This window comes from Tinamus guttatus, unplaced genomic scaffold (assembly GCF_059628265.1).
Source record: "Tinamus guttatus ecotype Peru unplaced genomic scaffold, ASM5962826v1 Tinamus_guttatus_pri_ptg000141l, whole genome shotgun sequence".
Lineage (NCBI taxonomy): Eukaryota > Metazoa > Chordata > Aves > Tinamiformes > Tinamidae > Tinamus > Tinamus guttatus.
In genome coordinates, this window is record NW_028288675.1 from 1,467,362 (window position 1) to 1,494,933 (window position 27,572).

The 27,572-nt window shown below is 35.6% G+C and overlaps 1 protein-coding gene across 1 annotated transcript in view; it reads right to left on the bottom strand.

The window, feature by feature from the left end:
• Positions 1-27,572, bottom strand: part of TRDN (triadin) — a 270,244-nt gene that overhangs the window by 164,048 nt on the left and 78,624 nt on the right. The window contains exons 3-5 of the mRNA XM_088521987.1: positions 22,570-22,779; positions 9,913-10,050; positions 8,070-8,099 (exon numbers count right to left, since the gene is read on the bottom strand). Of these exons, the coding sequence (XP_088378113.1) occupies positions 8,070-8,099; positions 9,913-10,050; positions 22,570-22,774 (373 nt within the window). The 5' untranslated portion in view covers positions 22,775-22,779. The remainder of the gene's footprint in view (positions 1-8,069; positions 8,100-9,912; positions 10,051-22,569; positions 22,780-27,572) is intronic.

Consider the following 27,572-nt stretch of genomic DNA (forward strand, 5'->3'; position numbering starts at 1 on the left):
TGACAAAATGTACTTTTTTGGTAACTGTGTCCAAATGTTTTGTATTTTTTTTCCATTTCTGTAAAGGTTTCCATTTTTTAATGGAAAAACAATTTCTGAGTATCTATTAATTCTAAGGGGAGGAGAGTTCCATTGTTTTAAGTAATTATTCAAAAAGCAGCTTCAGCTTGTTGCAGAAAGACTATAGGCAGCTTTTTCCGTATGGATGACTGTTAGAGATTGGACTTTTAAAAGACTTGGAAATCTTCAGAAGATAGTAGAATATATTCAATCTAAGGAAGTTTCTCATTAAAAAAAAAAGTGTACATTCCAAATATATAAATATTTTAATATTTTCCCCCAGACTTCAGTTTTGCAATTCTGTATTCTGTTTTAAAAAGAAAAAACAAAGCTAATTTTTTAAAAGAAAGTTTTTTTTTCCCCTCTCTCTGGAAAGTAAAACTTGTTATGTGTGTCTCTCTTTATGGAAGCAAACACCACAAAGGCATTGCTGGATCAGGCCTCAGTGAAGATTTTTGTAAGAAATTTTACAGCCTGCACTTACTTCAGTCCAATCTTATTTGCTTATCAGACTGGTAAGTGTTGCTGGTAGGTGTGGCATTCTGTAATAGCATGAAGTTTCTTTACAGCTGAAGTTTCTTTACACTGTAGGGCATCAGAATCAACAGTAGTTGTCTCTGGCTAAGCATTCATGGTGTGGTTCTGTATAAATAAAGTTTTATTGAGAAAAAACTTGTCGACCTTTGAGAGGAGCAAAACCAATGTATACACTAATAAATTTCTAATCTTGATTAGTGTCAAAGATATCTTTTCCTATATAACTTTATTTATTTATTTATGATGATAAAGAGATGGGGGAGACTAACCACAGTTCCTATGTTCAGCTCTACAGCTTTGACCTTAATGCTTTAATCCATCAAAAAATATTCCTATTAGATCAAGCACCTTGTGAGGCCATTATGGGGGCTGGCATGCAGAAGAGAGATGTTGTTTCTGTGCCCCCCAACTGCCGCCCAACTCCAATGAGTTGGAGCATGTTAGTGGTTCACTTGCTGCATTTACTCCATGGAACAGTGTGACAGGATTTGAGTTTGCTCAGAAACAAGCAAAAATTCAAATTCTGGTGCTGTTGGTTTATCAGAGTTTTGGATTTTTTTTCATAGTTTTCTTCATAGTTTCATAGTTTTTTTCATAGTTTTCTTCAACCTGTTTACTGCCATTAAAAATACCATGGGGAGAGAATTAGTGATCAATGAAGACAGAAGAAACCTCTCTTCATGTAGAACATGATTCTTGTTTTTTTGTCGTTTTGTTGTTTTGTGGTTTTTTCACCCATGTTGTCCTAACTCTTTTCTACACTCCCATGTGCCACATCAGGCAATTGCTCTGCATCTTGCGCAGCAAGCTCCCAGCCAGAGGGATGCCTGCATCATATTCTTCTCTTCTTTTAAGGTACAAATCTCTCTGATGAGCACACACACACAAACCTTGAGTTTCAAGGTAATATAAATACCTTTACACAGTTTTTCCTATTTTAAGAGGTTAGATTAGCTATTTAAAAACCTATCTGATGCTATTTACATTTCTTCCTAGGATTACTAGAAGCCTCATAATTTAAAGTTTTCTCTGTATCTTTTAAAGGATAGCTGGCAATTTTGGATTAAAATGTTTCAATTCCAGTTATAAATTGCTGTCCTCTGAGAGAGGGAAAAGAACATCCCTTTTCCCTAGAGGAATGTAGCTATGTTTTATCTGGGTAATATGGAAAATATTTTCCCCGCATTACAGTGTTATTTTATAATGGAAATGCTATTGCTATATGATTTGATTAAGTAAAAAAATATATGATTGTTAAAAGAAAATTAATAACAAAAATGGATGCCTTTGTGGGTTTGTGGGTTGGTTTGATTTTGTTTTTTTTCAGTTGTTTTGGGATTTTTTTTCTTGCATTTAGATTTTTTATCTGGAAAAGCAGTTCAACATCTGAAAACTAAATCAATCAATGATTTTCTTCTGATTTTCTTCACGCAGGGTGTACTTTACACAAAGATACGCAGAATGCTTTGTAGTAAAATGTAGCCCAGGGAGGCAGAGAAAGCCTTTTACAAAGATCTGTGATAGCAACTCATGTACAAAAAAAGAGAATTACCATATGGCAACATAAAAGAAGCTGAAGATGGATTCAGAAGGCATTACCAGTACAAATAGCTATGTACTTTAGGGATGAATGGAACTGAATAATTAATTTCTAAGGCACACATATATCAGCCATGCCAACAACTTCATTTCAGTTTTCAGATTTCAGCTGTGGCAGTATAAGTTTCTCTTCCCTAGCCCATTTCTAACTTTGGGCTTGGAAACTGCTTATCTTTTTCACATAGATGTTTCCTGAATATGAATATTGTCCTCAGAAAGCCCATTTCTTTATTTTTTTTCTTTTTTTCTTTGCCTTTTTTCCCTTTATTTTTACAGATTTACTAATGGATTGTGTTTTCAAAGGATTTTTAAATGGCCTGAAAGTTGATCATCTAATTTTAGAATTCTACCCAATTCTATCCAGAGGAAAAAAAAAAAAAAAACTACCATTTTAGCCACTAATGGGAACTTTTCCAAATATAATCTTTCCAATATAAACCGTAGTAACGATAAAATATTATTTCTATACGATTTGCTTTATTTTTAAATTTCAGCAGGCCTTATTAGTAGGGATTTTTTAATGGGAGAATTGTAATAGACACTTGGTGTCACTGTACGCTGTAGACTCCCTAAGGCACCCTCGTCTTCACCAGCTGCTTCATAACTGTGCTCTCCATGGGTCCTGTGTTGCACCCCATAGCCCCATGTGATGGGACACCAGCACGTGGTGTCTAACGTGGTGCTAGATGGTGCCCATTATTATCTGTAGCCTTGAATTCATAGTAAGCAGGTGCACTTGTATTCAGTGACACTATTCCCTGCCTTGGGCAAGTGTCTGGAATATGGAGAAATATTCTGTGAAATTGTCACTATATGTTTAACTCTTTTTGCACCCTTCTTGGTCATTTTTAGACAGCAATAAGGTGTTCTACCTGATTCACCAAGGGTAGAACTTCTGGTATGATCACGTATAACTGTTCTTATGTACTTAATCGATAAATACATCCAGGCACACATTAAAAACTACAGAACTAAAATCTCCAGTATTTGTTAGTATGCCTTTCTCTACTCTGTTTGAATGGCCTGGAACAATTATTTTTAGGCCTATACAGCCCATAATAACAAACAAACAAACAAAAAAAAACACTTTCAAATTCAGATCAGCAAATCTGCAACCAGCCTTCTCCAAGCTGCTTGTTCCCAGCTCTTCCAATTCCTAGGCAGGGCTGCTAGAGCTATTTGACCGCTTTTAACTGGAAATCTAGGAAATGATCCCACCCTTTACTTTTAGTAGCATTTTATTTGCTCCTGTTTGCTCAGATTAATACCCAGATCTGAACAAATAAACAGTTTGTGCAGAACAAATCCTGACTGTCTTAGCCTTTGGAGGGTTAATGGGAGCAAATACTGGAGTCAGGTCTGTGTGGTTAATACACCTGGGCCAGATCTGCCGGTTACATTAACTTAACCAACCGTTCCCTTAGAAATTGTCAGGTCTTTTAAGAGCATGACCTGTGTGTTTTCAGCATATTAATAACCCTCTATCTAGTGCTCAGGGAACCATATTCTCATTTGAACAGGAGATAGAGTTGAATGAAGGATAAGTTACTTTGCCAAAAAGCTTATTTGTAATTAGCAAAGTTCCTGGAAACTTTTAATTGAAATTTCTGCTATATTTCTGACTTCTTGTTTTGATCTGCCAGTTATTAACTGCATTTTGTAAAATAAAATGAGACTTACAGCTAAGTAAGGAAAATAGGTTCATGTAAGATGCTTATTTTTATAGCTCTTTCTATCTCATATATATACACCCTGACTCACACAAGGTTAGAAGTCTCTACTTCAGAGAAATCAATCTTGTTTGATTGTTGGTATAGAATAATCGTGTGTCAAAAAAAGATCTGTTTGGTAATGCAGAGGCAGTAAAAATACCATAACCATATTTTTACTTGCTCAATTCTTTCTAACTTTTTGGTATTTATTAAAATGAAAATTACTTAGAAAAGTGCTATCTTTTTTTCCTCTCTGTGAGAAAGTGGATTTCAACTAAGTACAAGTATAAAATCAAAGCAGCTTATCTTACAGGAGAGGAGAAAGTTTAGTAAGTTTCCAAATACAAAATAATAATAATAATAAAAAAGAATAGTTCTGACCATAGAAGCTATTTCAGTTAGAACAACTTCCTCCCAAAACTAAGTACTACATTTATGGTTTCCAGCTAGAATTCTTTGGGTATTTTGAGGTGAAAGAATATGCTACTTTAATACCTAGAAACTCCTACTACATGTGCCCAGCTGTGCACATATATCCTGCCAAGCTAAACTAAGAATGCTTGGAATTTAAATTTTCAATTGCCCATAAGTAAATTGGAGTGAGGTTCCACCCTAGTTTAATAACTAAACTTTTAGCCATAGATAACAATGCTGAAGTTTCTGCATTTGCCTATTTTTTTTACAGGAGACTATTTCTAGTCCTAGTGTACCATGTTTCTCAACCATTCTTCAGCTTCACAACTAAAACTGGCTACAGGCACCAAGAAATAATGTTTTTTTCTTTCTGTTTCTATAATAACAAATTCTAATAAAAGAACTAAAATATGAGAAAACATGCAGCTGTCAGGTAATTGGATTTGTCTGTAAAGGTTAAACTAACCCAGAAAAAAATGAACAGTATTGTCAGCCATAACCATTGTTCTAGAAAAAATGAAGTCAAAACATATTAAGCTTACAAGAAACTGTTATTAGCCTTTTGAATATATTTTTGTGTAAATGATTTGCAGTTTTAGTATGTTTTGTGTATACATGCAGTCTTTTGTGTGGAAGACTGCAAAGTCCTTTACAGAGTGATCTTTCACTACCTGAAGTGATAATTGCATTTTTTTTTCTCGGACGATATGAAATATTCACACTTTTCCAAATATTAACGATAAATATTCTTAGTAAAGTAAGGCTTAGTAAGACTAGGGCTGAAAAAAAATATATTACAATCAAGAGGTACTAGGAAACCCTTTAAATACTTGCAAAAGATTCTGCAACTGATATTATCCCTATTGCATCTGCCAGCCTACTGTCATTACTTGTATCCTTATTATCTTTGCTTTCAATCTATATTTCTAGAAAGGTTATCTTTGCTTTCTTTGGCTTTTTAATTATCATTGCACTTTTTTCCCCTCATCATTACAAAATGTCCTTACCTCTCCCCCGGCTTTATTTTCTGTATATAATTGTGTTGTGCTGCCAATGAACTTACTACTCATGCAGCTGCAACATTTCCATTACAAAATATTTTTGTGTGTGTGTGTTAATGTTTTAAACATTCATAAAATGTGCTAGTCAATAAAGCAGAAAATTGAAGGCTTGTCCATATACTGAAAATAAGTATGGAGGTTTTTGAAAAGCTCTCAGCAATCTATTCATGAAAGCTCCTGACACAGTGCCAGTGGGCTAGTTTCAAAACAAATACTAAGGTGAGTGAAAATTTATACACAGCAATATTTCACTGCAAATGCATATCACTAGAGTGAAATCTGAGAGAGTATCCCTGCAAAATAGATGTGAAGAAAGAACCAAACTCTGTTCTTACACGATTTTTCTGAAGATGGCAGCATTGTGCTACATGACCTTAGTGTTGTCAGTTATTTGTGGGGGACATTCAAATGCCACCAGCACAAGTTGCTAAGGGAAGGCCACCACCAAGCTGTGGGAAGCAGTGTTGAACAAAATGGAATGCACTGAAATGTAGAAATGGTCCTTTAAGTGAAAATGGAGAATACTCCAAACTCTAAATCTTTGGCAGTGATTTTGCAGATCACTATTAATATTCTTATTTTCCAAAGTGCTCAAATGCCTGTGAGTTACTGGTCCTTTGGACCTATCCCTAACAGCAGCCATGAGGGAAAAAGCATGTATGCAATGTTTTGGAGTGCTTTATCTCTGGAAATATTATTTGTAGACCAAAAATGTGATGCTATATATTTCTTAGGGAAAGCTATTTAAAGAGATCTGCACCTTGTCCTTTGAGGAAGACGTAGTGAGTTCTGTGTGTCCTTACAAGGACTCATCCAAGCCTTTGCCTTACCTCCCAGAGCTAATTTCTAAAGTGCTAATGTGCTTTAGCCACAGGAGTGAATTTTACTGCATCTAAGGAGTAAAACTCTTGACTCTAGTCTTTTTTACAGAGCTTTCAGAGAAATGCTGCATAGACTTGGGCTGAGGCCATTCAACTGAAGTTTATTTTAAGAGAAACTTGCAAAGCGAGAAAATAACAGCTCTGAGGAGCAACAGCTGCCTGTCACTGAGCAGACATGGTGACAAAATCCAGTATAATTAAGGCCAAAACCTAGCTGCTTGGATGAAAGTCTGAGTTCTCCAGTCATCCAGAGATGGTAACGAGTTATTTGGGGATGTGGCTATGTGAAAGCTTATGCCTATATCCAGTAAGGGCTTTAGACTACTACTATCATCAGTCCTTCTTAAGAAATAGCTAGTTTCTGGAGCTCACTCAAAATCTCTTTCACAGAAGAGGCAAATGAAACTAGTCTGAATTTCATTCTTTCATGTGTGGGTGGCTGCATTATCCTATTGAGTTCCTGTTGAGTATCCCGAGCTCTAGAGGAACCACAAGCCCCTCTTCTATCTTACACATGCTAAACCCAGCTGACTTTCTCAGGTATTTATCTCCAGAGGAGGGTTCTGACCTTTGAATCCCGACTGAGCACTATGCCATCTGTTACGTCTTTATGGATTAAGCCTTCCCAACAGCAAAGTACCTCTGCAGCATGCCCAGCTTGGTAGCTACACCCACCCATGGTGAGCAGAGCCCTTGTACCCTAGATTTCTCTCAGAAATGTGCTACAGCTTCAGAGTCTTTGCATCTACTGTAAGAATTAAATACATTCTTTGGGGGAAAAAAAAAAGAGTATAAGGCTAAGACCTTCACATAATCTTACTGACAGTATAACTAGATAGAAATTTTCCCTACGCTGCCTATGCATTTTCTTCAGTCTTAACATGAAGGATTGTCCGTAAAAAGATGAATGGTCCTGGTCTTCAAGGCCATTTGGTCCCTGGACAGCCTATTGTGACTGACAAAAAGTGTCATTGAATAGAAGCTTGATCCAATTCCAATTAACTTCAGGGAAAACTGGGTAGTAATTTCAGCACCAACTGTGTGATAGATTCTTCAATAAGGGCATTTATGTATTAAGAATTTGATGGATAGAAAATTCAAATCACATGGGTTGGTAGCACACCTTGATATTATCAACATGAGTTCAATTTGGAGCAAAATGTCCCTAGTTTTGAAAAGCTCTACCAGATATCACCAGTATCTGAAGCCTTCTAATACATTTTCATTTTGATTTAATAGAAGTTGAACATAAGTTTTATGTTTCAGCATAACAATTTTCATGTCTAAAAGATTTATATTATACATCCTACTTGCTTCATCCTTGTCTGCTGTAAAAATTCAACGATAACTAAGAATTTTTTTCTAGAAGATTCATAGGCAGTCCTTATTTCTGAAGTCTGCACTGACACAAGGCAAAATGTTCAACAGTACCTAGACATTATTTCTTAATAGATATTCTTTCTTTCCAGGCATACGTGTAACTCAAATTGACATTAATAGGAGTCTCACATATGAACTAAAGGTGCAGACAATATTGCTGCAGTAGTCGTATTGGTCTGCTATGAACACTTTTTTTCAGATTTTCAGGATAATAATGAAACAATCAAGATTTCTCCCAGAAGAGCAAGCAATACAGCAAATCTTATAACTCCACAGTCTTATTTAATGATTTTGTTAAAGTACAACATACATAGTTAGTAGTTTGACAGGTAACCAGTGACAGAATCTATTCATAGACATGCTAGACAATTCTTAACATATATGATACAAAATATTGGTCTTTTATAATAAGGCAACTGACCAACCTTTTCTTTTCAGGGAATGTTCCACTTCACCTAAACCAAGAGAAAAGAACTAAAATCAGACAAGAGGTACAAAAATAAAAATATATATATTTTCTCCTATTGCTTCATTTTCATTTTTTAAATATATTCAGCTCTTTATATGCTAAATGGAAAACACTCTATTCTGAGATTTTGGATTTTCATAACACATCTCTTTTACCCTAGAAGCTTTCCAGGGTCTAAGAAGATAAGTTCAGTGTGCAGTAGTAACCAAGGAAACATCCAAACCTGTATCTGTGCTTTGAATGTGTGACTACACATCTACAGTTTGCTTGATCCATGTTTTAAGGATAGTTCAATTTTAACTCCCAATTATAGAATATATATGCAGGTAAGCAAGACTGTAAATATAATAAAGTAAAAAGATGCTTGGTTTCGGTGGGAGTCAGAGCACTTGCCCGTCACATTTGTTACTCTGCCTCCACATAAGACCATTAAAAGATTCAGTCCGGATGACTGTGTACAGCATGCAGCCTCATCTGCATTGATTGCAATGCACAATGTGCAGGGAACACACATGAATTTACTTTTTATGATATAGTGCAGTAAGTTGCCTCCTGCTACTCTTGGCGGTTATTGACTGACCACCTCTAACCAACAGCTAGCAGAACTGAGGTTTCCAAATACTTTTAGTGAGCATTCAGATCTTTATCTTTTGTGCATCTGGTATTTTATGATCTCTCCTACTTGCATTAATACATATCCACTCAAGTGCTTGAAAGCTCAGGTGCTTCAGGAGCTATGAAATTAGAAAAATGAACACTTTTCAATTTTAAACAAGCTCTCCATACTTCACCTTTTTCATTTCTCAGCTGTAGGAGAGACTGGCTGCCTTCTGGTTGTAAATAGATCTCAGAATAGGATGACCAATTCATGAACCCACATGTAGCAGCTTATCTATTAGTAGTCATATACAATGCTGAAACAAAAAGCTCATGCACATATTTAAAAGGTAGAAATTTCATAATTCCGCATTTCATGAAGAAATTGATAGAAAACAGTTTCAGGACATGTTGCTTTTAATTATCTTGTGTTATAATCAAATAAAATATGAAATAAACCACTGTGAAATGAAGATCTCACTGCTACAGTCATCACTTGTCAAAATGACCAATATGACATGACATGATGATCCACTGCTACTCTGCTCATACCAGAGAACTAATTTTCTCATAAGAGAAGGACAGTTATTTCCAAACGTGAAATGTTAGCAGCTTAGTTTCATTTATCAGTTGGTATCAGATGAAGAATGTTACCATAATGGCAAGCCCATAATTTTTACTAAACTGAGTTATTTGCTATTTGTCATCCAAACTCTCCTTAGTCCAGTCAAAATGCTGTTTTTTCTTTCATTTTTATTGCCAGGATATTGACCCATAAGCAATATATCAAATAAAAAAGTTCTTCTAAGTTTCTTGGTTTATCTTGCATATTTGTCAAGGTTCTCTAAATTCTTACATATTAAAAGAAAAGAGCTATTGCCATTCTCTGAAGCAATACCCTGATGCATATTTTGGTTGCATCTTTGAAGTCTTGTGTAAATTAGCACTCTTACTTCAAGATGTACTAATGGTAATATTTAATTCTGACAGCTTTTCTGTAATGGTACATTAAACACAAGATGAAAGCTAACAAAGAGACCAATTTACTGATTGGTATAGCCAGTAGATGCTTTATTAGCAGCAACGTTCACTTTTCATTTTGTTTGACCTTCTCCGCTGTGAGGTTAAAAGCTGAGTAAGCCAACATAACGCATGTAAAACAGCAGTTAGAGCAGTTACAGAAGTCTTTGCATTATGAATACCTTCATCACTGTCATCATCATCACTCCATACGATGTCAGACAGTAAAGAAAAAAAGCCATAAAGCCAATCAGTGGATTCTTCCAATGCCTCATGAATGATTCTCAGTGGTTCTGTGCTGAGCTTGTTAACAGATCTTCCTGAGTGCAGAGTTTAAAACAAAAAAAGGTTTGAACAAAGTACTCCTTCGGTGATTAAAATTATTCTTCATTACATACAAGTCTAATTATACTACTTCCTTAAAAAAAACCACACACAGTTTTTGAAAGTTATTTTTTGTTTTCCAAGAGTTCAAGGACTGGTCTCTTTTCTGTGCACGACTGGTATAAAATCTGTCCTACAGTAACTACAGCTAGTAGAGTGATTCAGAACCCAGTGGATAATATGGCCTCATAGCCCTCTCCAAGTTCTGGTGCTTCTTCTGCGGCTTACTTGGGTTGAAGCTAAATGTACTTTTGATTCCATGAAATATTCATCCTCTTCAATAATCTCTTCATTTCAGACCTCTTCTTTTTTTCTTACCCAGGTTCGCTATCTCTTGATATCTATTTAGGATACACTGTTATCTGTCTCTCACTCCCATCACATCTGACTTTATGGCTCTTGCTTTTCACAAATCCTGGCTGAGGAAATTTCTGAGCCTTGACTGCACAGACCGGTCACATCATTTCTCTGGAGTGAATGTAAAGGATGAGAAGGAGAAGGCTATGTATACCATGGACCTTTATTATCTTGAAATTTATACCGAATACTGCTTAGGAAGAGAGACAAAGAGGACTTGTCATTCAGCCAATGTTGTCATTCACCATACTTGGAATGTCAGCCTGAATGCTTCCTGTATCTGTGTGAAGGTTTCCCAAAAATGTAGGCATTCAGAGGTAAATCACGGATATTATTTGAATTATTGGCCTAGTCCTGCTCCTGCTTATTTCAATAGAAATATAGCCATTGAATCTCATAGCAGCAAAATGAGAACTATAGTTCTGTTTACCACAATCTTTTTGTATGAACATAGTTGTATAAGAAATTAAATGTGAACTTCCGCAAATACTTCTAGCGGCAGTATTCTGACTCACAAGGTGAATCTTGGCAGTACCCAGCCAAGTTCTAGTTCTAGAAGTTCTGATATGAGCTAGTGTGTTATAAAGACAAACAAAGTGCAGGCTTGAAGCAACTTCTTTGATGGCAACAATATGAACGATTGTTTTCCAAAGTGCTAGAAAAAAAGATCTACAAGGAAAGTAACTTTATTTGAAACATAAAGATGCTCTATCTAAATAATTCCTTTTATTTTTTTTATAATTAATCTCAAAAAGAAAAGACCAGGTTGATTTTTTTGCTATTGTTATTTTGCAAATACTTCTAATAATCTAGATTGAAGAAATATTATAATTAATATTTTTTGGAGTTTATACTGTTGTGTGTTACACTTGCCACCAGAACAAAAAGTTCAAAAATATTTTGAGTAGTTTACCATGGAGCATTTAATTTGCTTATTGTAAGGAATATATTTACTTGCATTGACCTCATCCACTGAAATCCAGGGATTTTATTTTTCAACTATATTCCTAAAGATATCCTTCTAAACAATTTACCAGGAAAATAAATACCTGTACTAAGGCAATTAAAAAATAAATCTGCAGCTCTGCTTCACATGTCACTTGTACTATATTTTAATCTAGAGATGCTAAAGAGTCTAAGTGAGCTAATAGAATTTACACGGCCAAAGGAGTCTTAGTATAATCGAGGTTTTGATTCGCAAACAGGGATGGTTTAACTTACGATAACTGCCATGATTCCCACTTTGGTTACCCACTCACACTTTACTCATTGGCTGCTTAGGGATGCGTCAGCTGTTTTTACAGTCACTGTTTATGAACTACTACTGTAAACTAAAAAATTTTTTATCAACTCATTTTAATATCCTGGGCTATAAATTAGCAGTTCAGGAACTGTGATACAGGTAGCAGAACTGTTCTTCCAAGCAGGAATGGGAACTGCTCAGAGAAGGGGAAGATCAAGAGCAGAAGAAGTTATTGCAACCACCCAAGGCAAGCCACCTTTTCTGATAAAATCAGAGCCCTCAGCCTCATATCCTAATCTTGATTTCATAACAACTTCATAGCAAACTATGAAAATGGATTAGAAATTGTAAGTGACTAGAGTCTCAAGCCACCTCTCTGCTAACAGATCCCAATTGCAAATCCTGTTTAATATAAAAAGTTTGTAAAACGGCAGTTTGGGACTCTAGAGATGGCACCTTTAACGGTATTTGCAAATCTGAATTTGACAGAAAAAACTCAGGATCCACTTGCGGTGTGATGCAGGTGCCACAGGCCTGGCAAGCAGCATTCCTGTTTGCAGATATTTTGTTTAGCATTTTGTATGACTCCAGTAATTTATGAAAGTAGTGCTACGGGTGATATGTCCAAAAATACATAAGAACACCATGTCAGGTGTTGCTGAAATAGAAAGAATTACTGATCAAATCCTTTTTTCTTTCTTTATTTTTCCACAGATTTTTTTTGCTTTCTCAGGTTGTTCTGAGCAAAATATACATGAAACAAAGGAAAGAAAGCAATTCAGGGTAAAACAAGTAGGGAGAAAGATGCCATTTTCTTCACACACATGCAAAGACAGGCAATCATTTCCAGTGTGTAACTGGGAGAATGCAGATTTTCATAGCAAAGTTTAAGCTTGACATTTTGATTTGATGTAGAACCATGTTTATTTCTTTTTTATTTTTTTTCTTTAGATATAAAGGGTATAGTATGCTGATGTATTATTAGAATGCTCTGGGAATCAAGTATATTCAAACTGGATTAACTGTGCTTTGCATATCTCTTTCTGGGTTTTCGTCTCTTGGCAGGCCATAGAACACAAATTATTTTAAAACTAACTTACTTGTTCACTTGGTCACTAGACAGCTTTTTATATCAGCTATATTTACATAAAACATCAAAAAGTTTTTCAGACCATTTTCTCCCTTCTTCTCTATGCAACACTTACGTAAAGGGATTTTAGTGGGAATACCTGTGGACTCAGTGCTTTCTAAAAGGAGACTCATTACTTTTTTTTGGTTTAATGTGGACTTGTACTGTATTTCGGACATACAATTCTATAGTATGGATTTTCCTTTAATCTATGTCCTGCACAGTTTTTTCTCAGGTAGGGCCAGAACACACAAATTCTGATATCCTAAAGGTAAGTGCAGAGTCCGAAGAGGTAAACTCATGATTCAAATTTTCCTCCAGAGGAAGAAAATAAGCTATAATTAAATTATATAGAGCCTTTATGGATCCAGAGTATTTCTCAGGTAGATATGCCCTGTGAAGTTTTACCTTTTACTCAGCTGGTAAATGGGATTGAAGCAAGTGTTCCTCTTAGCAATATTGTAGTAAAATACAAAGGTTAAGTGTGGATGGAGGAAGGGAAGGGAAGAGAAGGAGAGAAAACAGATACTCAGCAAATTAAGCTCAGGAATTCAAGAATGAAACATGCAATTAATACTGAAGCCTATTTGTTGACAGCACGTCATTTCATTTAATCACAGTTTATGTCAAGCTCATCCTATCTAGCTACAAATACCTGAAAGTTGATGTTGAGTACCCAGTGATTTCTAGATTCCCTCAAGAATTGGCTTCACCTTCAGAAGGCAAGTCTCTCACCTTCCTCTGAGTCTTTTTTTAGGGTGAGATGAATTACTTTCTGAAGATTGCCATGTCTTGCCATTGGCTATAAAATCCAGGCTATAAATGAAGCCTAAAAAAATAGCATGGACATTATACCTTATTTTTAGATTACTAAGATATCTGACATAGATACTGTCTTTGGTTTGGTGGCTATTAAATATTTTTAAATATAACTAAAGTTCTGTAACAGTGACTTTTCAAAGCAGGAATTGATTAAACGCATGATATAATTTGTTATTGTACATTGAGGATACTTGATTAGGTTTCATGGTTTGTGTCATTTATTCTTCTGAAGCACACAACAGAATGTGACTAACTGATTCATCTGTGCAAATCACTTCAGTCATTATTCCAGTCTTAATAACCCTACCAGGAATGTGGCCCGCTATCAATCATTTTTGCTTGTCAAACAGTTGAATATACACTCAGAGTTTAGCCCATTTTAAACCTTTTTTTTTTCTTATGAATTACAGTGCAATACTTAATGATTGTGGGATTTTCATCAATTACATATTTTGACTCTAGTGATTTGAATGCAATTAAATTACAAATGATGGTAATTATTGGGTGCAAAGATTGATCTATGAGATATAATGCAATCCATTGATACTGACAAGGTGCAGCTGATGAAGATGGAGAATTTCTGTCACATTTGATAAAATATAAAAGTTTAACAGTGATTTAAACAATGATAAAACATATCCTAGTTTTAATAAAATATTTTAGCTTGAAAACTTACATATTTTTAACGTTGGCAATTATAGATCACAATTTCCTTCTATTCTCTGGTTTTCTGAAGAGTGGTATCTGACACATAAAACCTTTTCACACATATTGTTCAATGTACATTTAACTCTTCTGTCATTAATACCCCGGTTCATTCAGTGTAGGTGTCTCTAAAACTCTTTTTATATATCATAGATTAGATATTTCCTCATGCATCAGGATACTCTAGTATATAGAGTACTAAAGTAATTGTACTCTGTGATACCTGCATAAAGCCAATGTCAAAGAAAACTCAGACTCAACATTTCCCAGTAATTTCCATTTTATAGGTACTTAAAATGTAAATATGAAAATTACAGTCTGCAGTATAAATCTTTTCTGGATCTTTCTAACATCAGCCTTAGATAATTATATTGAGGTCAGGTCCTCAGAGGAAACCTCGACTGAGAGTGGACAATGGCATTTTACCCTCAATGAAAACAAAGTAGTTATATTAGAAGTAGAAGCTACTTTCCAAAACTTAAATGGAAATTCACAGTGTCATCAAGTATCAAGTAGTTTCAGATACTGTTGATACAGCCATCCGCAGACATGAATGTATGTTTAGCATGGGGCTACATTAAATTTATATGACTCGCAGAGTTTGACTTGATATCAGCTGAAAGGCTTCTTCTGATTTGATGGATTGACCCTAATTAGGTGTTTTTTTAGGCATTTTATCTAAAATAATTTCAAGCTTTATTTTTTGCTCATTCTAAATTTTCAGTTTTCTGATTAGGGATACTGACCTTCACTTTGTATTATAAAGGCAGTTAAATAAACAATTGTGTGATGGCCTTTTTAAGAAAAGTATCTATGAGGATAAAATTATTATCTCTCAGGTTATCGATCGCGGATGCCTGGGAACCTGCAGATTGATGCCAGTCTCCTAGCTGACATATCTGTTTCAAACAGGATGCAAGAATTAAGAGGATGCTATTATAATTAACTCCGCAGATTTAGTCGGCTAGATGTGGGGGTTAGCAAATCTGCTGTGCTCTTGCTTAGGGGCACTCTGCTGTTGCTCATGCTTTGTTATCTTAGGTGAGCAGACCGCACACGCACACACTGAGGCAGAACACTGCAGGCACAATGTCTTTACCAGGTGGTAAACAGGGATCATCACAATGTTGTGAATAGGTGGCTATAGTGGATGACAACAGCATGAACCCAAGAAAGGCCAATAAAAAAAAAAAAGGAAGAAAGACTATTAGCAATAATGAACATTCGCAGTTGTCACTTGACTAAAGGAAGTAGTTACAGAGTGAAGTGAGGAGTTATTTCATCTCTGTGGGGCTGCTGTTTACGATGCCGAAATTGGAGTTCGTTAAAAAGAAAAACATTGCACTATAGGTGTGAGATAATACAGTCTGCATCAGAGATATGAGGGAAATACGGTAAAATAAGACACAGGTATTTTCACAAAAGTTACAAACATTCTATTGCTGAAAAGAACATGTTATGTATAATTAAATCCAATTGGACTACCTGGATTTCTTCACTAGCAAATAACCCAAGACTTACAATACAGCAATTGTTACTGTAATAAATTACTGTTTGTTTCTTTAAAATTAGAAATTTCACAGATACCATTATGTGCCAGAAATTTAGTTTGTGTTTTGAATTCAATGAAGCACATTTAAGCACACAAGACTCATGTAGAATCTTAGATTCTTCCCTATTCATTGAGTCATTTTCAACTTCATGACCTCATGGAGTTAGATTTATCACAGTTCATCATCTTGGATATGCTAGACTATTTGGGACAAATTCAGCATTTGAAGCACTGCTCCATTTCATGGTCTGTCATTGTTTCCAGTATAAACTAATTCTCCAGGAGTTTATAACTTAGTTGTAAGATTTGCTGCAGGGTGAAACACGGGTAATAAGATGTCATCAGGGTAGCCATTCTTTAGACTGCAATTTGCTTTAAACACCTTTGATTGTTTTTACCATTATGAAAGATGGTTAAAAAAAAAAAATGTTTTGTGGGTTCGGGGTACATTTGTGGAAGTCCCGTCCAATTCAACATAATTTTTAATTTAGAACTTTGAAGTGTGTGTGCTGTTCACTCATCCTATAGACTGACAAGCCTGTGAGTACAGTAAAAATCACATTTAAGAAGACTATAGTATCAAGCTTTGAGAAAATACAAGATGAGCACAGCAAGGGTCAAACCCTTTTTCTTTTTTCATTCCATTCCTATAATTTCATATGATTTCTACTGTTTTCTATGGGAGATATGACTAGGGCATAGCATGGAAAAATATTATTCCAGTTTAGTGAGGCTATAAAACATTTCTCTTATGCCAAGAGAAAAAAATTATTTGTTTCTTTTACCTTGATGCTGAGCCAAAAGATACATTCTCTTTTTTTTTTTTTTTTTTTTTTTTCCTGAATAAGGGCTAATGTATTACTAATTTTGAAAATACTGGATATACTGGCATAAAATACAAGAATAAATATAATTGACTCTTATTTTTGCAGTACTAGAATCTTCCAGTGAACATGAGCCCAAAAGAATGACTGCAGCATTTGGCCACAATAGTAAAAATATTTGAGGAGAAAAATAAGTGTGTATCTGATCACAGGGAAGAAAAGAAAAATGTAGAATAATTGTATTTTGGTGACTCCCTCCTATTTTAATGATGAAGGACATTCTTCACCATACAGATCTTACACATTACAGCTTTGTTGTGCTGGGAGTGAGGAAATAAATATCTATGTGCCATTTATGCAGTACAAGTTTTTCAGAGCTGTTTTTATCATTTTCTTCATTGTTTTCTCCAAGATATATATCTAACGCGAAAAAACAACTTTGTAATTGTCATCGTTTTTCTCTACTGGAAAATATGGACGGACATATAATCCTGTCTGTCTAAGCTCACTCAAAAGCTTTCTGTAACAAAAAGATAGTAATAGATGCAACCATAAGCTGAGGTAGGGAAATGTGTCTGACCTGAGAAAGCTCACAGAAATCTGGTCAGATACTTTACCATTAACTTTTTTTTTAAAAAAAAGATAGGGGGCACAAAAAGAAGAGTATCTGACCCTGCCATTTCCAGTGGAGCCAGCAGCTCCATGCCTGTATTCACTGCTTTCTATTCCTGCTAGGGACAGGCAATTCCCCCATGGAGATCTACCTTTGTCGCAGATCTCTAAAAGCTTCTCTCCATATGTTTGTACTTGAGCAGAATGAAGTAGCCACAACAAAAACCCTGTTCTTTCTTCTGTTATCAAAATAGTCACAAGAAGATGACATGCTCACTATGCTATGTGTGCATGTACTTTCATTTACTTAGACTACTTTCTGATTGTTTTAGGTTTCATAGATTTGGTGAGGTTTCAATAAGTTTGATTTAGTCTGGCTTTTAGGTGCCTAGCAAAATCACTACCAATTCACTCTGTATATTGAACACTGGAGCTGAAAATCGGGTGGTGTTAATTAGGTGTAATTGGTTACGGAGATGGCTCGGAATTCTGAACATTTTATTAGTCCATTAGCAAATGTAGATTGCTGGGGCAATCAATCCTTAGGACTAAGATATTCTTAAATTATTTAGTTACTTGTACCAATTAAAATATATAATCGAATTATGTGTACAAGACGTGTGAAATACATTCATGAATTATGGAGCCAATTAATGAGGTGTATTTTCTAACAGAAGGGATGGGTAATAACAAACTGTCACAAAGTGCACATCAAACCAAAATGGATCTCTTTTCCATTTCTGTAAATACTTGGAATATACATGAGAGCTTCCGATGTAGTATACTTCTTATTGCATATTCATATACTCTACATACTGCATGAGATTCATAGTGCCTTGTCTCTGGCTTTTGTAATGCACATCACCTTCAAACCACTTTAGAAATATTTCAGTCAGGTTTATAATTGTACCATATAACATGATAGGAATACAAGCTTTCATTCCTTTTCCTCAAAGGAGGGAACATAACACATTAATGTGAAACACTGAAAATTTTAATTTCTTTCTTCTGGATAGATAGGAGAGAGAGAGAGAGAGAGAGAGAAACTTTTGGCACTGACCTAATTTTTGTTTCATGCTTACCCCATTCCACAGCCAAAGCTGACTTGTAAATTCCATTTGTGCTCTGGTCATATACCCAGAGGTATATACCTTTTCCCATGCACCCTACAATGCAGAGTCCACATGACTTTTTTTTTTTATACCCATCACCTACTGAATGCAAAACAATCATTTATTGGACATGTAAACTTACACACCATAAATGCTCCCGTGAGTGGAGCTTGGACTGATGTAGTCTCAATGTAGCTACCTAAAAGCTAAATGTTATTCTCCCTTTGTTCTAGGGGCTTCTTTTCAGATAGATTCTTTCTCTATGAGAAAGGGCCCTCCAAAATGTAATTTACTACATCTATTTTAGGATGAAACCAAACACCTCATTGCCTCACAGCTACATCTGGGATAAATTTCATCTATTACAAGCAGTCAAACTTCCCAACTTGATCATTTACCTGTAAAAGGACATGAAATGGTGGTAATTAAGGACAGAACTCTATGGGTCGGTATTCTGTAATCATAGACACAATATGGAGACTATACTGGTGAAGCAAGTGAAAATTGGACAGTTAAAACAAATATACCAATATTATATGCATTCATTGAAACATTTTCCTATAACATATTGAAAATCAAATTGAGAGTAATTGTTCAATTGGTGTAATTAGTTAAACTTTCAGAACCTAAAGGTTATGTATATTCCTCAGCAGTGCACTTCACATCTTGTGGGTGGCTCACTACTATTTCTTTTTCTAAGTTAATTCAGTAACAACAAAGACTCCAATGCCTGTTTAGCAGAAGCAGCTGTGCTACAGAGACAGTGGTTTCTGGTGCAGGGGTTGAACCCTGATGACAGGGCTCAGCAGGTCAGGGCCAGCCTCAGTAGGAAGGTGTGCAGAAAGGCAGAGCTTCACTCAGCTCTACCAGAGCTCTGCCACCTCAGGGCATGTCCCCAGCTTCCTGCAAACCTGGTCAGGTCTGGCTCTGTAGGTGATAGCAGTCTGCTTTTAAATCATGCAACTATGAGACTGTGGAAACAACTGCATTAAAATCAGAAGGACTAACTATACTAAGTAGGAAGTGGAAACTACAGAGGTCCACAGGCTCAGTGCCCATTTGTGAGAATCTCCCTCTTAATGGTCTTCATGTCACTCTCGAGATTTCTGGGTAGGTTATTTCTAACAGATATTTTCATGAAATCATACAATCACAGAACTGTTGATCAGTAGGCATGTCTAAAGTTCATCTAGTGCGGTCTCTCATTGGGGGACTATTGCTAACACCAGATCAGGCAGGTCATAGCTTCTACCAAACTCTTCAAAACTTCCAGTGATGTAGAATCTGCAGTCTCTCTGAGCTGTATGTTGCAGCACTACACCATCTTTCCAGTAAAACCTTTTTTGCCAATGTTCCACCTGAACTTCCTTGGCCATTGGCTTCCTTTTTGGCCATTACTCCTTCACGTACACTGCTTCTACATGGAAATTATTTGTTATCTGCCATCTTCGTAACTGCCCTTCAAGTAGCTATAGGCTTCTCTTTGGTCATCCCTTAATTTCTTCTTGTCTAGACTAAACAAGCTCAGTTCTCTGAGGCTTCCTCATTCATGTGCTATTCATATTTAATAAAGTTAAACTTCATGGAAATTTAGCTATGGAAAATGGGAAAGAAACTGCATGCACTGACCTATGAAAGGCAAGTGTTATACTAACAAAAATGCACTGAATATACACTGTGTTATATATACAAATCTATAATTGAATATAATTTCTTTCACATCGTCCACTTATATTTAGAAACACGAAATTTATTTTAATCACGCTTGCAAAACTATAGTCCTGAAAATAACTACTACATGTGTTTTATGCAGGTCTGATTCTCCAAGGAGCAATGTCAAACCCAAGAGAAAATCTCATGGGTTTTAGATTTAAGGAGTCTCTTTAAAAATATATTCCCAAGTATATTTTGTAAAAATATATTCCCAAGTCTATTTCATATACGAAAAAAATCTCCAGTTCCACCGGATACAAAGAGCCAAAGCATTACAGGGTGTAAATCACCATAGTATGAATAAGGCCAGCACAGTGGTCTATGTGAAATCTTTAGCTAATTCCATAGTATTTGTATAAATCAGTGAGCTTTACCTGGGAAACTTAGACTGAATAGGAACTCAGGAGTTGAAACCCAGGGGCCATGATGAGAGCTGTGTAGCTATTGTTATATTTATGTAAATATAGAAAGCAGTCTAATAAATCTGGGGCTGAAGGAGAGCAACAGTTCTTTCTTTTAACATTTCACCGCTGAGATCCAATTCAAATGCTGGTTTAATTAATCACTTAGGAACAGAAATATCTTTGTGAAGAAAAAGAAATGAACTCATGAACCCAAAATGCTAAAGCATCATCTCTCAGCGATTTTCACAAAATATGAACTTACCCTGCAGACCGAATTTTACATTATTTTATTTCTACAGCCTGGTCTGAAAATGTCAGTTTCCATTAAAGCCTTTGGGATTTAAGCTCATTTAACCAATGCAACATGAACATCAGATTTCCATCTGCTTAGAACGATTCCTTCAGTCTGCAATACAGGCATGGATTCTCACTGCTTAATATTACCTTAAGTAGTATAGTGAACATTCATGAGCTGGCAGCTAGGCCAGGATTGGCTTAGTTTAGGATGAGAGTTTTGACTGTTTTGACTGAGAGCCCTAGTTCCTGACTGCTCATTGAAAAAAGCTATTAATTTGATTAATTGATTGATTGATTGTTTATAAAGAAAATTTAAAAGAGAGTATGCTGTTTTCTCTCTTGGTTTACCTCTACTTTGTAGCATTAAGTAGATACAGTCCAAAATAAAATGTAATCCCAGCTTTGGGAGAATTACTCAGAAGGAACTTTTCTGTTTTCTTGGGACTCAAGTGACCTCCCCCTAGAACAAAGATGAATGGGAAGCAAACAAATTTAAAAGAGGTTTCTCCTGAGTTTTCTTTACAATTCAAGCTCCTATACCACCCATTGATCCAGGATTGGGATTGGGAGGTTTATTTCAAGCTCTGTCTATGGCTCAAAAGCTTTTTCAGTAAATCTTGGGGTCATTATTGATATATGAGTACAAAAATTCTATAGATTTATCAGTAAACTAATAAAGTCCAGGAAATTAACTGGGAAATATTAACACAATCTGTTTTGAGTTAAAAGGCTGAAGTCTGAATTTCAATTCCTAGTTAGTTACAGTGACAGATGTGATAACTTTGGAGCTGGAGTGCTTGCGTACTTAGCAAAGGGCCTTAATAAATTATCTTCTCTTTCACTTACATGTTTTGCACCAGTCGGGGTACCTCACAAAAGTTTTGCTTCTGCAGTCACTTGCTGAACATTATGTCCCCTCAAAAATGATACACAGTTTATTTTCTGTTAGATATCATTGCTAAATACAAGGCATAAAAATCAAGTTAGAATGAGACCGTTTCTATACGCCATCCCTTTCTTTCCATTTCTCAGTCACACAGTCCTTGCGTTACATATACATGTCTTCATCTGCATCTTTGCCCTCAGCAGTCAATAAACATCCTAAAGCTTGACGTTGCTTAGTCAGTTTGTCTAGTCTTAAACTGAGATAAATTATGGGATTACTAAGATATGGATCTGACAGTTAGTGTTAAAGAACCGTTCTTGCATTCCTATTTTTTTAAAAAAACTAAATTTAGGTTTAGCATCTTTATAAATGATCTTTTGCATATTTCTTGTAACAGAAGTGTGTAATAAGGTGTCAGATGCACAAGACAGCTGTGAATGATTTTATAACAAGTGTGTGAATTAGTAATTTACTTTATTAGTTTTGGAATAATTTAATTATTGGAAAAATGAAATCTGACCATGTATGCTCAGATACATCCTATATTGCTGGAAACATGAACATTTTCTAGGATGAAGAAACAGAGATTTAAAACAGAGATCTAAATTATAAAGATGCATGAAATGCAAATTAATATGTTCTGTCATTTCCCGCAGCATCTCCTCTGCTGCAAACTCAGTAGAGACACTGGTCAGGTACCAGGATGGTGAAGTGCATGCATATTTACACAATATACACTCTTCAATGAAATTTTAAATTTTAATGTACAAGATGTGAATCACAACACGCTGAGTTTTACCTGCCAAGGCTTTGTAATCCACCAAGTCAAACATCACAATAGCTACTGCTGACCAAGTCACAATCAGAGCAACCACAAGAAGCCATGCTGCTGGTGAGCTGAACGTTGTCACAAGGTCTTCTGTAACCGATTTCTTGCCCACTTTCATCGATGTCGTAGGAAGAGATCCGTTCTTACCATCTACAATTGTTGTTGTAGTAGACATACGTCCTAGACAAATATTAAAAGTAAAGGAAACAGAATGATGGAGCCTACAAATACTAATATGAGTGTTGTTTTAAAATTCTTATGTACTCAAAATGTTTACATTCATACATGGATGAAAATATCTCAATATTAAAGACAAGTTCTTGAGCTTTCCAGAAGAAAATATATATATATATATTTTCTGAAATAGGGACACAATTAATAAAGTTGATTTGGGAGCAAACACGGTGAAATAGCCAGGACTTGCTTTTTTGATTATTATATGGCATTTTTAGCCTGTCATGAATAGCTACAGACCTAGAAGAGTGATTGATGAAAATATAAAATATTATTACTCTCCAAAGGATTGCCTTTTTACGGGCTGTAGGCCAGATTCTCAGGTGATGTGATTAAGTGTATTTCCATTGCCTTTAATGGAGCTAACGTATTTACGTCACTCAATATCTGCCTAAAATTCTGCTGTCAAGGACATATCGATAGCAAGGAGAATATTTATTCTCTATTTCCTCTAACAGAAACATAAATGATATATCTGTCCAGTATGATTATAACTTGTGAAGAAGCTTGTAGCTGATTTCTAAATATTTTTGTTTAGAACATTTTTCACTTAATGAAATAATTTCCTAATAAACAAGAGTTACAGTGCCAAGGCAGACTTAACTGTGCAAAATATAGATACTAGATACTAGAAAGGTGATAGGACAGGGGGTGTGTATGTTAACTAAGTAAGCAGTTGTCACACCTTAACTGTTTGTTGGACAGTTAACACTAGTAGTTTAATCTGCTCCCTCTTAGAGCACTAAGAACAGTTAATTCTGCACAAAATCAAAACTATGGTATCTGAAACGTGAAAATATTTGAAAATCAATCATATCATTTTCCCCATAACAGAAAGTGTTAATCTAAACAATCCTGGCTGGTGTTTGTTTTCTCGAAGATAGAAAAACAGTAAAAATATTCATAATTCCACAGTCAACAACAGTAGAAGATCATATTTCCTCAGTTTGTTTATGATATTTACTTCTAGCTTACTGTTAAAAAAATCAGATATCTTACATATGTTCCTGGTCTGCTTGAGTCCATCTGTACCAACTCTTACTAACAATGCCAGTGAGTTCAAAGACCCTTCACCACATAAAGATTTGAACTTTCATGGAATCAAGTAATATCTCATTTGTTCAAACTGTTGCTTCTTACCCTCAGTTCACCCATGTTGTGTCACAACTGATACAATCTATAAAGCTAATAATTTCTTTACAATAATTGAGGTTTGGAAAGTGACAGAGCTGCACCACACAGCGACAAATAGATTTAGTTCCATTTTTCACACTGGAAATGACAAATATGACTACAGCTAATGTACAAGATGTTGAAGACTTTCAGATGTTTGACCTCACATGATATATATAGCTTCTATTGGAGAATCATTACTTGGATAGTCTTAAAGAAATTAATGCATATAGAGAAAGAATGAGATCTGTGGTACTACCTGTAAATATAAACAGTTATAGCTAAAAAAAAAAAAAAAAAGATAGAATAACAAGTCTTCCAATTCTCATGCTAAAGATGCTTGAGTTTGTTCGGTAATCTACATAAAGTGTTAACATTTTTCTCAAAAGATACTGAAACCTACTTTTTGTATCTCATACGTATCTGTAAATGCTGGGAATGATAGTGTTGGTATCAGACAGATGTGCCCTGATTGCTAATTATTAATTAGGAATTGATGTACCTATTGTTGACCATACCGATCAAACTGTAAGGTTTTCAATTTCAGACCCTTGATTATTCTGCATTTTTCATTTATAATGTTATGCATTGTCTGTATTTTCCTGATTTTCACTGTTTTTCCTGATTTTGGCACAAGCATCCTGACACTGATCAGTGTCTTGTTTTAAGACCTGGAAAGCTGCTTCTTTGAACAGCAAAACAAGCAGAACAAGACTTGCATATTACACATTTTTTGTTTCTTATATGAAAAATAGTTTTATTTGTAGATTTGTTCTGCTTGTGAATAATATCTATCTACTAAGATGTAATTTATTTACTTTCTTAAAAAAAAAAAAACACGAACTCACCGCTTCTAACTTTTGAATCAAACATTTCATGGCAGGAGGGAAAATCTGCAAGTGACAACTAGCAATAAAGATCAGCTTCCTGAGGTCAAATTTCAGATCAATAACATTTTGTTATCCTACTGTCATGCATACAAAGGGAAGTAATTTGTGCATGTAACAGGTCATAAATGACACATTATGCACTTATTTTTTCCTTGGGGATATCAGTCGGGTTTTATGATAAATGGGAGAGAACAGAAAGGCATTGCCTCATTTTGACAAATGTGATTAGAATCGTAACATCTCTCCAATGATATACTAATGGCAGATATTTGCACAGTTATAACAAAAGCAATTAAAAGTGTCTGTGTATATATAAATATAGATATTATACATATGGATAATTACCATTCATAGGCTCATTCTGCTAGGAAAGTTGCTATGTAAAGGCAATTCCTTCCTGTTTAGTATATCCAGTTTTTCAAGCTCAGAGTTGTTTGTGCTTTGGTGAAAAAAATACTTTCCTACAACTTATCAATCTAAGCAACACTGCAGAGACAACACAACTGAAGTATGACAGAATTTTATCCATCATTTTTCATTCAGTGAAGTGGGAACAAACAGCTATGCACCCAAATTTGCCTACAAGTCAAGCTAAGAAACACTGATGGAGATTCTGAGTGCAGACACTTGCCAAAGAGTTTGAGTGCCAAGGAGTAAGTCCCTAGTGTTGTTATAGGTGCCTTACGATACCAAAGATATTTTTAACAGTACTATTGGATGCCATCTACAGAACAGTAGCTTCTGAATGGCTTAGAAGAGCCCCAATAGGATACCCTAAAACCCTGAAAACAGATTTTTGTTCATTCTTAGATGTACATGGCTACTAGCATGCAAAATGTCTGAAGGAATTTTTTTAAAGACTCCTGAGAGAGAACAATGTTTCATGCCACATAGTACCATGAAGGACTCTATTGGCACAGTACAGAAAGAAGGGAGCTACATATGTCTCATATTATCCATCAATTCAGCAAAGCAGGGGACTTTGCCCTTCCTCAGTAAAGCGCCACAGTTGAGCAGAGCCCTTGCCCAGGCAGTCAGTGTTCAGCAAGGCAATTACACCAGTGTTCCAGTGTTCAGCAAGGCAATTAGAGGTAGGAGGCTTTGCACCTTTGAAATTGCCTTATGCAGCATACCAAATTTGGCCTTTGCAACTTTTATTTTTGCATTCAGCAACAAGTTGAAAATAGATTTCTGAACTTCTGAGGCATCCTTCCCACCCATATAACACACATCTTCCTATCATTAGACAGTTTTCACTGTACTGTCTTATGGTCAGCCAAAATCCAGGTCAGCTTTCTTCGGTATACTCAGAGAAACACTTCAGTGAATCAGGAGCAGAGTCACAAGCAGATCATATGTCCCTGCTTTGGGGGAGGCCACATCCGTCTGAGGGGTGGAGGGGGTGCAGCTGAAGGTCCAACAATTTCAGCCATCCAATTTTAATCCACCACCAAATGTCTGCTAAAACCTCCTGGCACTCTGGATCGTGATTGCTATTGATTTTCAATGAGATTAGGAAGTTAAAAAAGTTTTAGCGTTATATATTTCTATAGCGTGATGGTGTTATGTATTTCTATAAAAAGATTACTTCAGGGATATATATCTCTGTCTCCACATGACGATTTCTCATGTGCACAGAACTACCCCAATGGGTCACAAATATCACCTTCATAGCAAAAGACTGAATTGCCAAATTCCAAATAGTTAAAGCTTTGTAAGTTCTTACAAATTCTCCAGCTTCAGAATTGTCACTGAGGATGCAATATGATTTTTCATAAGGTCTCACAAATATAAATAAATGTTGATGATTGGTAGCAAGGAGGAAAACACAGTGCCACTTTCGGGGTTCGTGGTGAGCATGCAGCGCTGGCAGCCTAGATCAAATACTCTTTATATTTGTAAGCTGAGCTTTTCGTAAGGCATAATAAACATAGGAATCCATTGTTAAGAATGGGCACTTGATTTTGCAGTTCAGTGGTTATTCCTCCCACTTTCCCAAAAAAAAAAAAGAATAAATAAATAAACCAAACCATGCAGACTCATTCAAATGTAAAATAATAGTTTTCTGTATTTATGTTGTTTCATGGTTATTTTTTGTATTACAGCCTTCATCCTACAACCAGGCATTAAAAAAAAGAAAAGGCAGGAAAAATAATATGAAATGCCTTTTGGAGGCTAGGTGTATTAAAAGCAGTGGGCTAGTCATGCTGCTGGAAGAAAAAAAAAAAAAGATTGTTCCTTTTTAAATAATAATATTGTTGCTAGGGCAATTCAGTTGGGATGTGAGAAATCTCAGTGCAGTCTGCTCTAAATGAGAGAGCAGGTAGATTTTGACTTGTCTGTTCCACTTCCCAGAAAAACACTCCAATAAATAGAGTATTCCGGATTCAGGTCATTAATCATTCCTGTTCGACCTATTCCACTTCACTTGGAATATTTAAATACTAATTAAGGGAGCGGAAAAGAGAAAGCATGATTGTATAAATCAACACCATGTGGTAAGCTGAGGCTTGAGCCTTGGGCTTTAACCTGGTGACATTATCAATTCACCACTGTTGTGACCAGGTAGGCAGGCAGGTATCTCAGTGTATGGTAAGGAGTTTACCATAGGGAAAGGGGACAAGGGATTAGAAGCCTTCAGTGAAGGACTGCACAATGGATATATGATAATCTGCT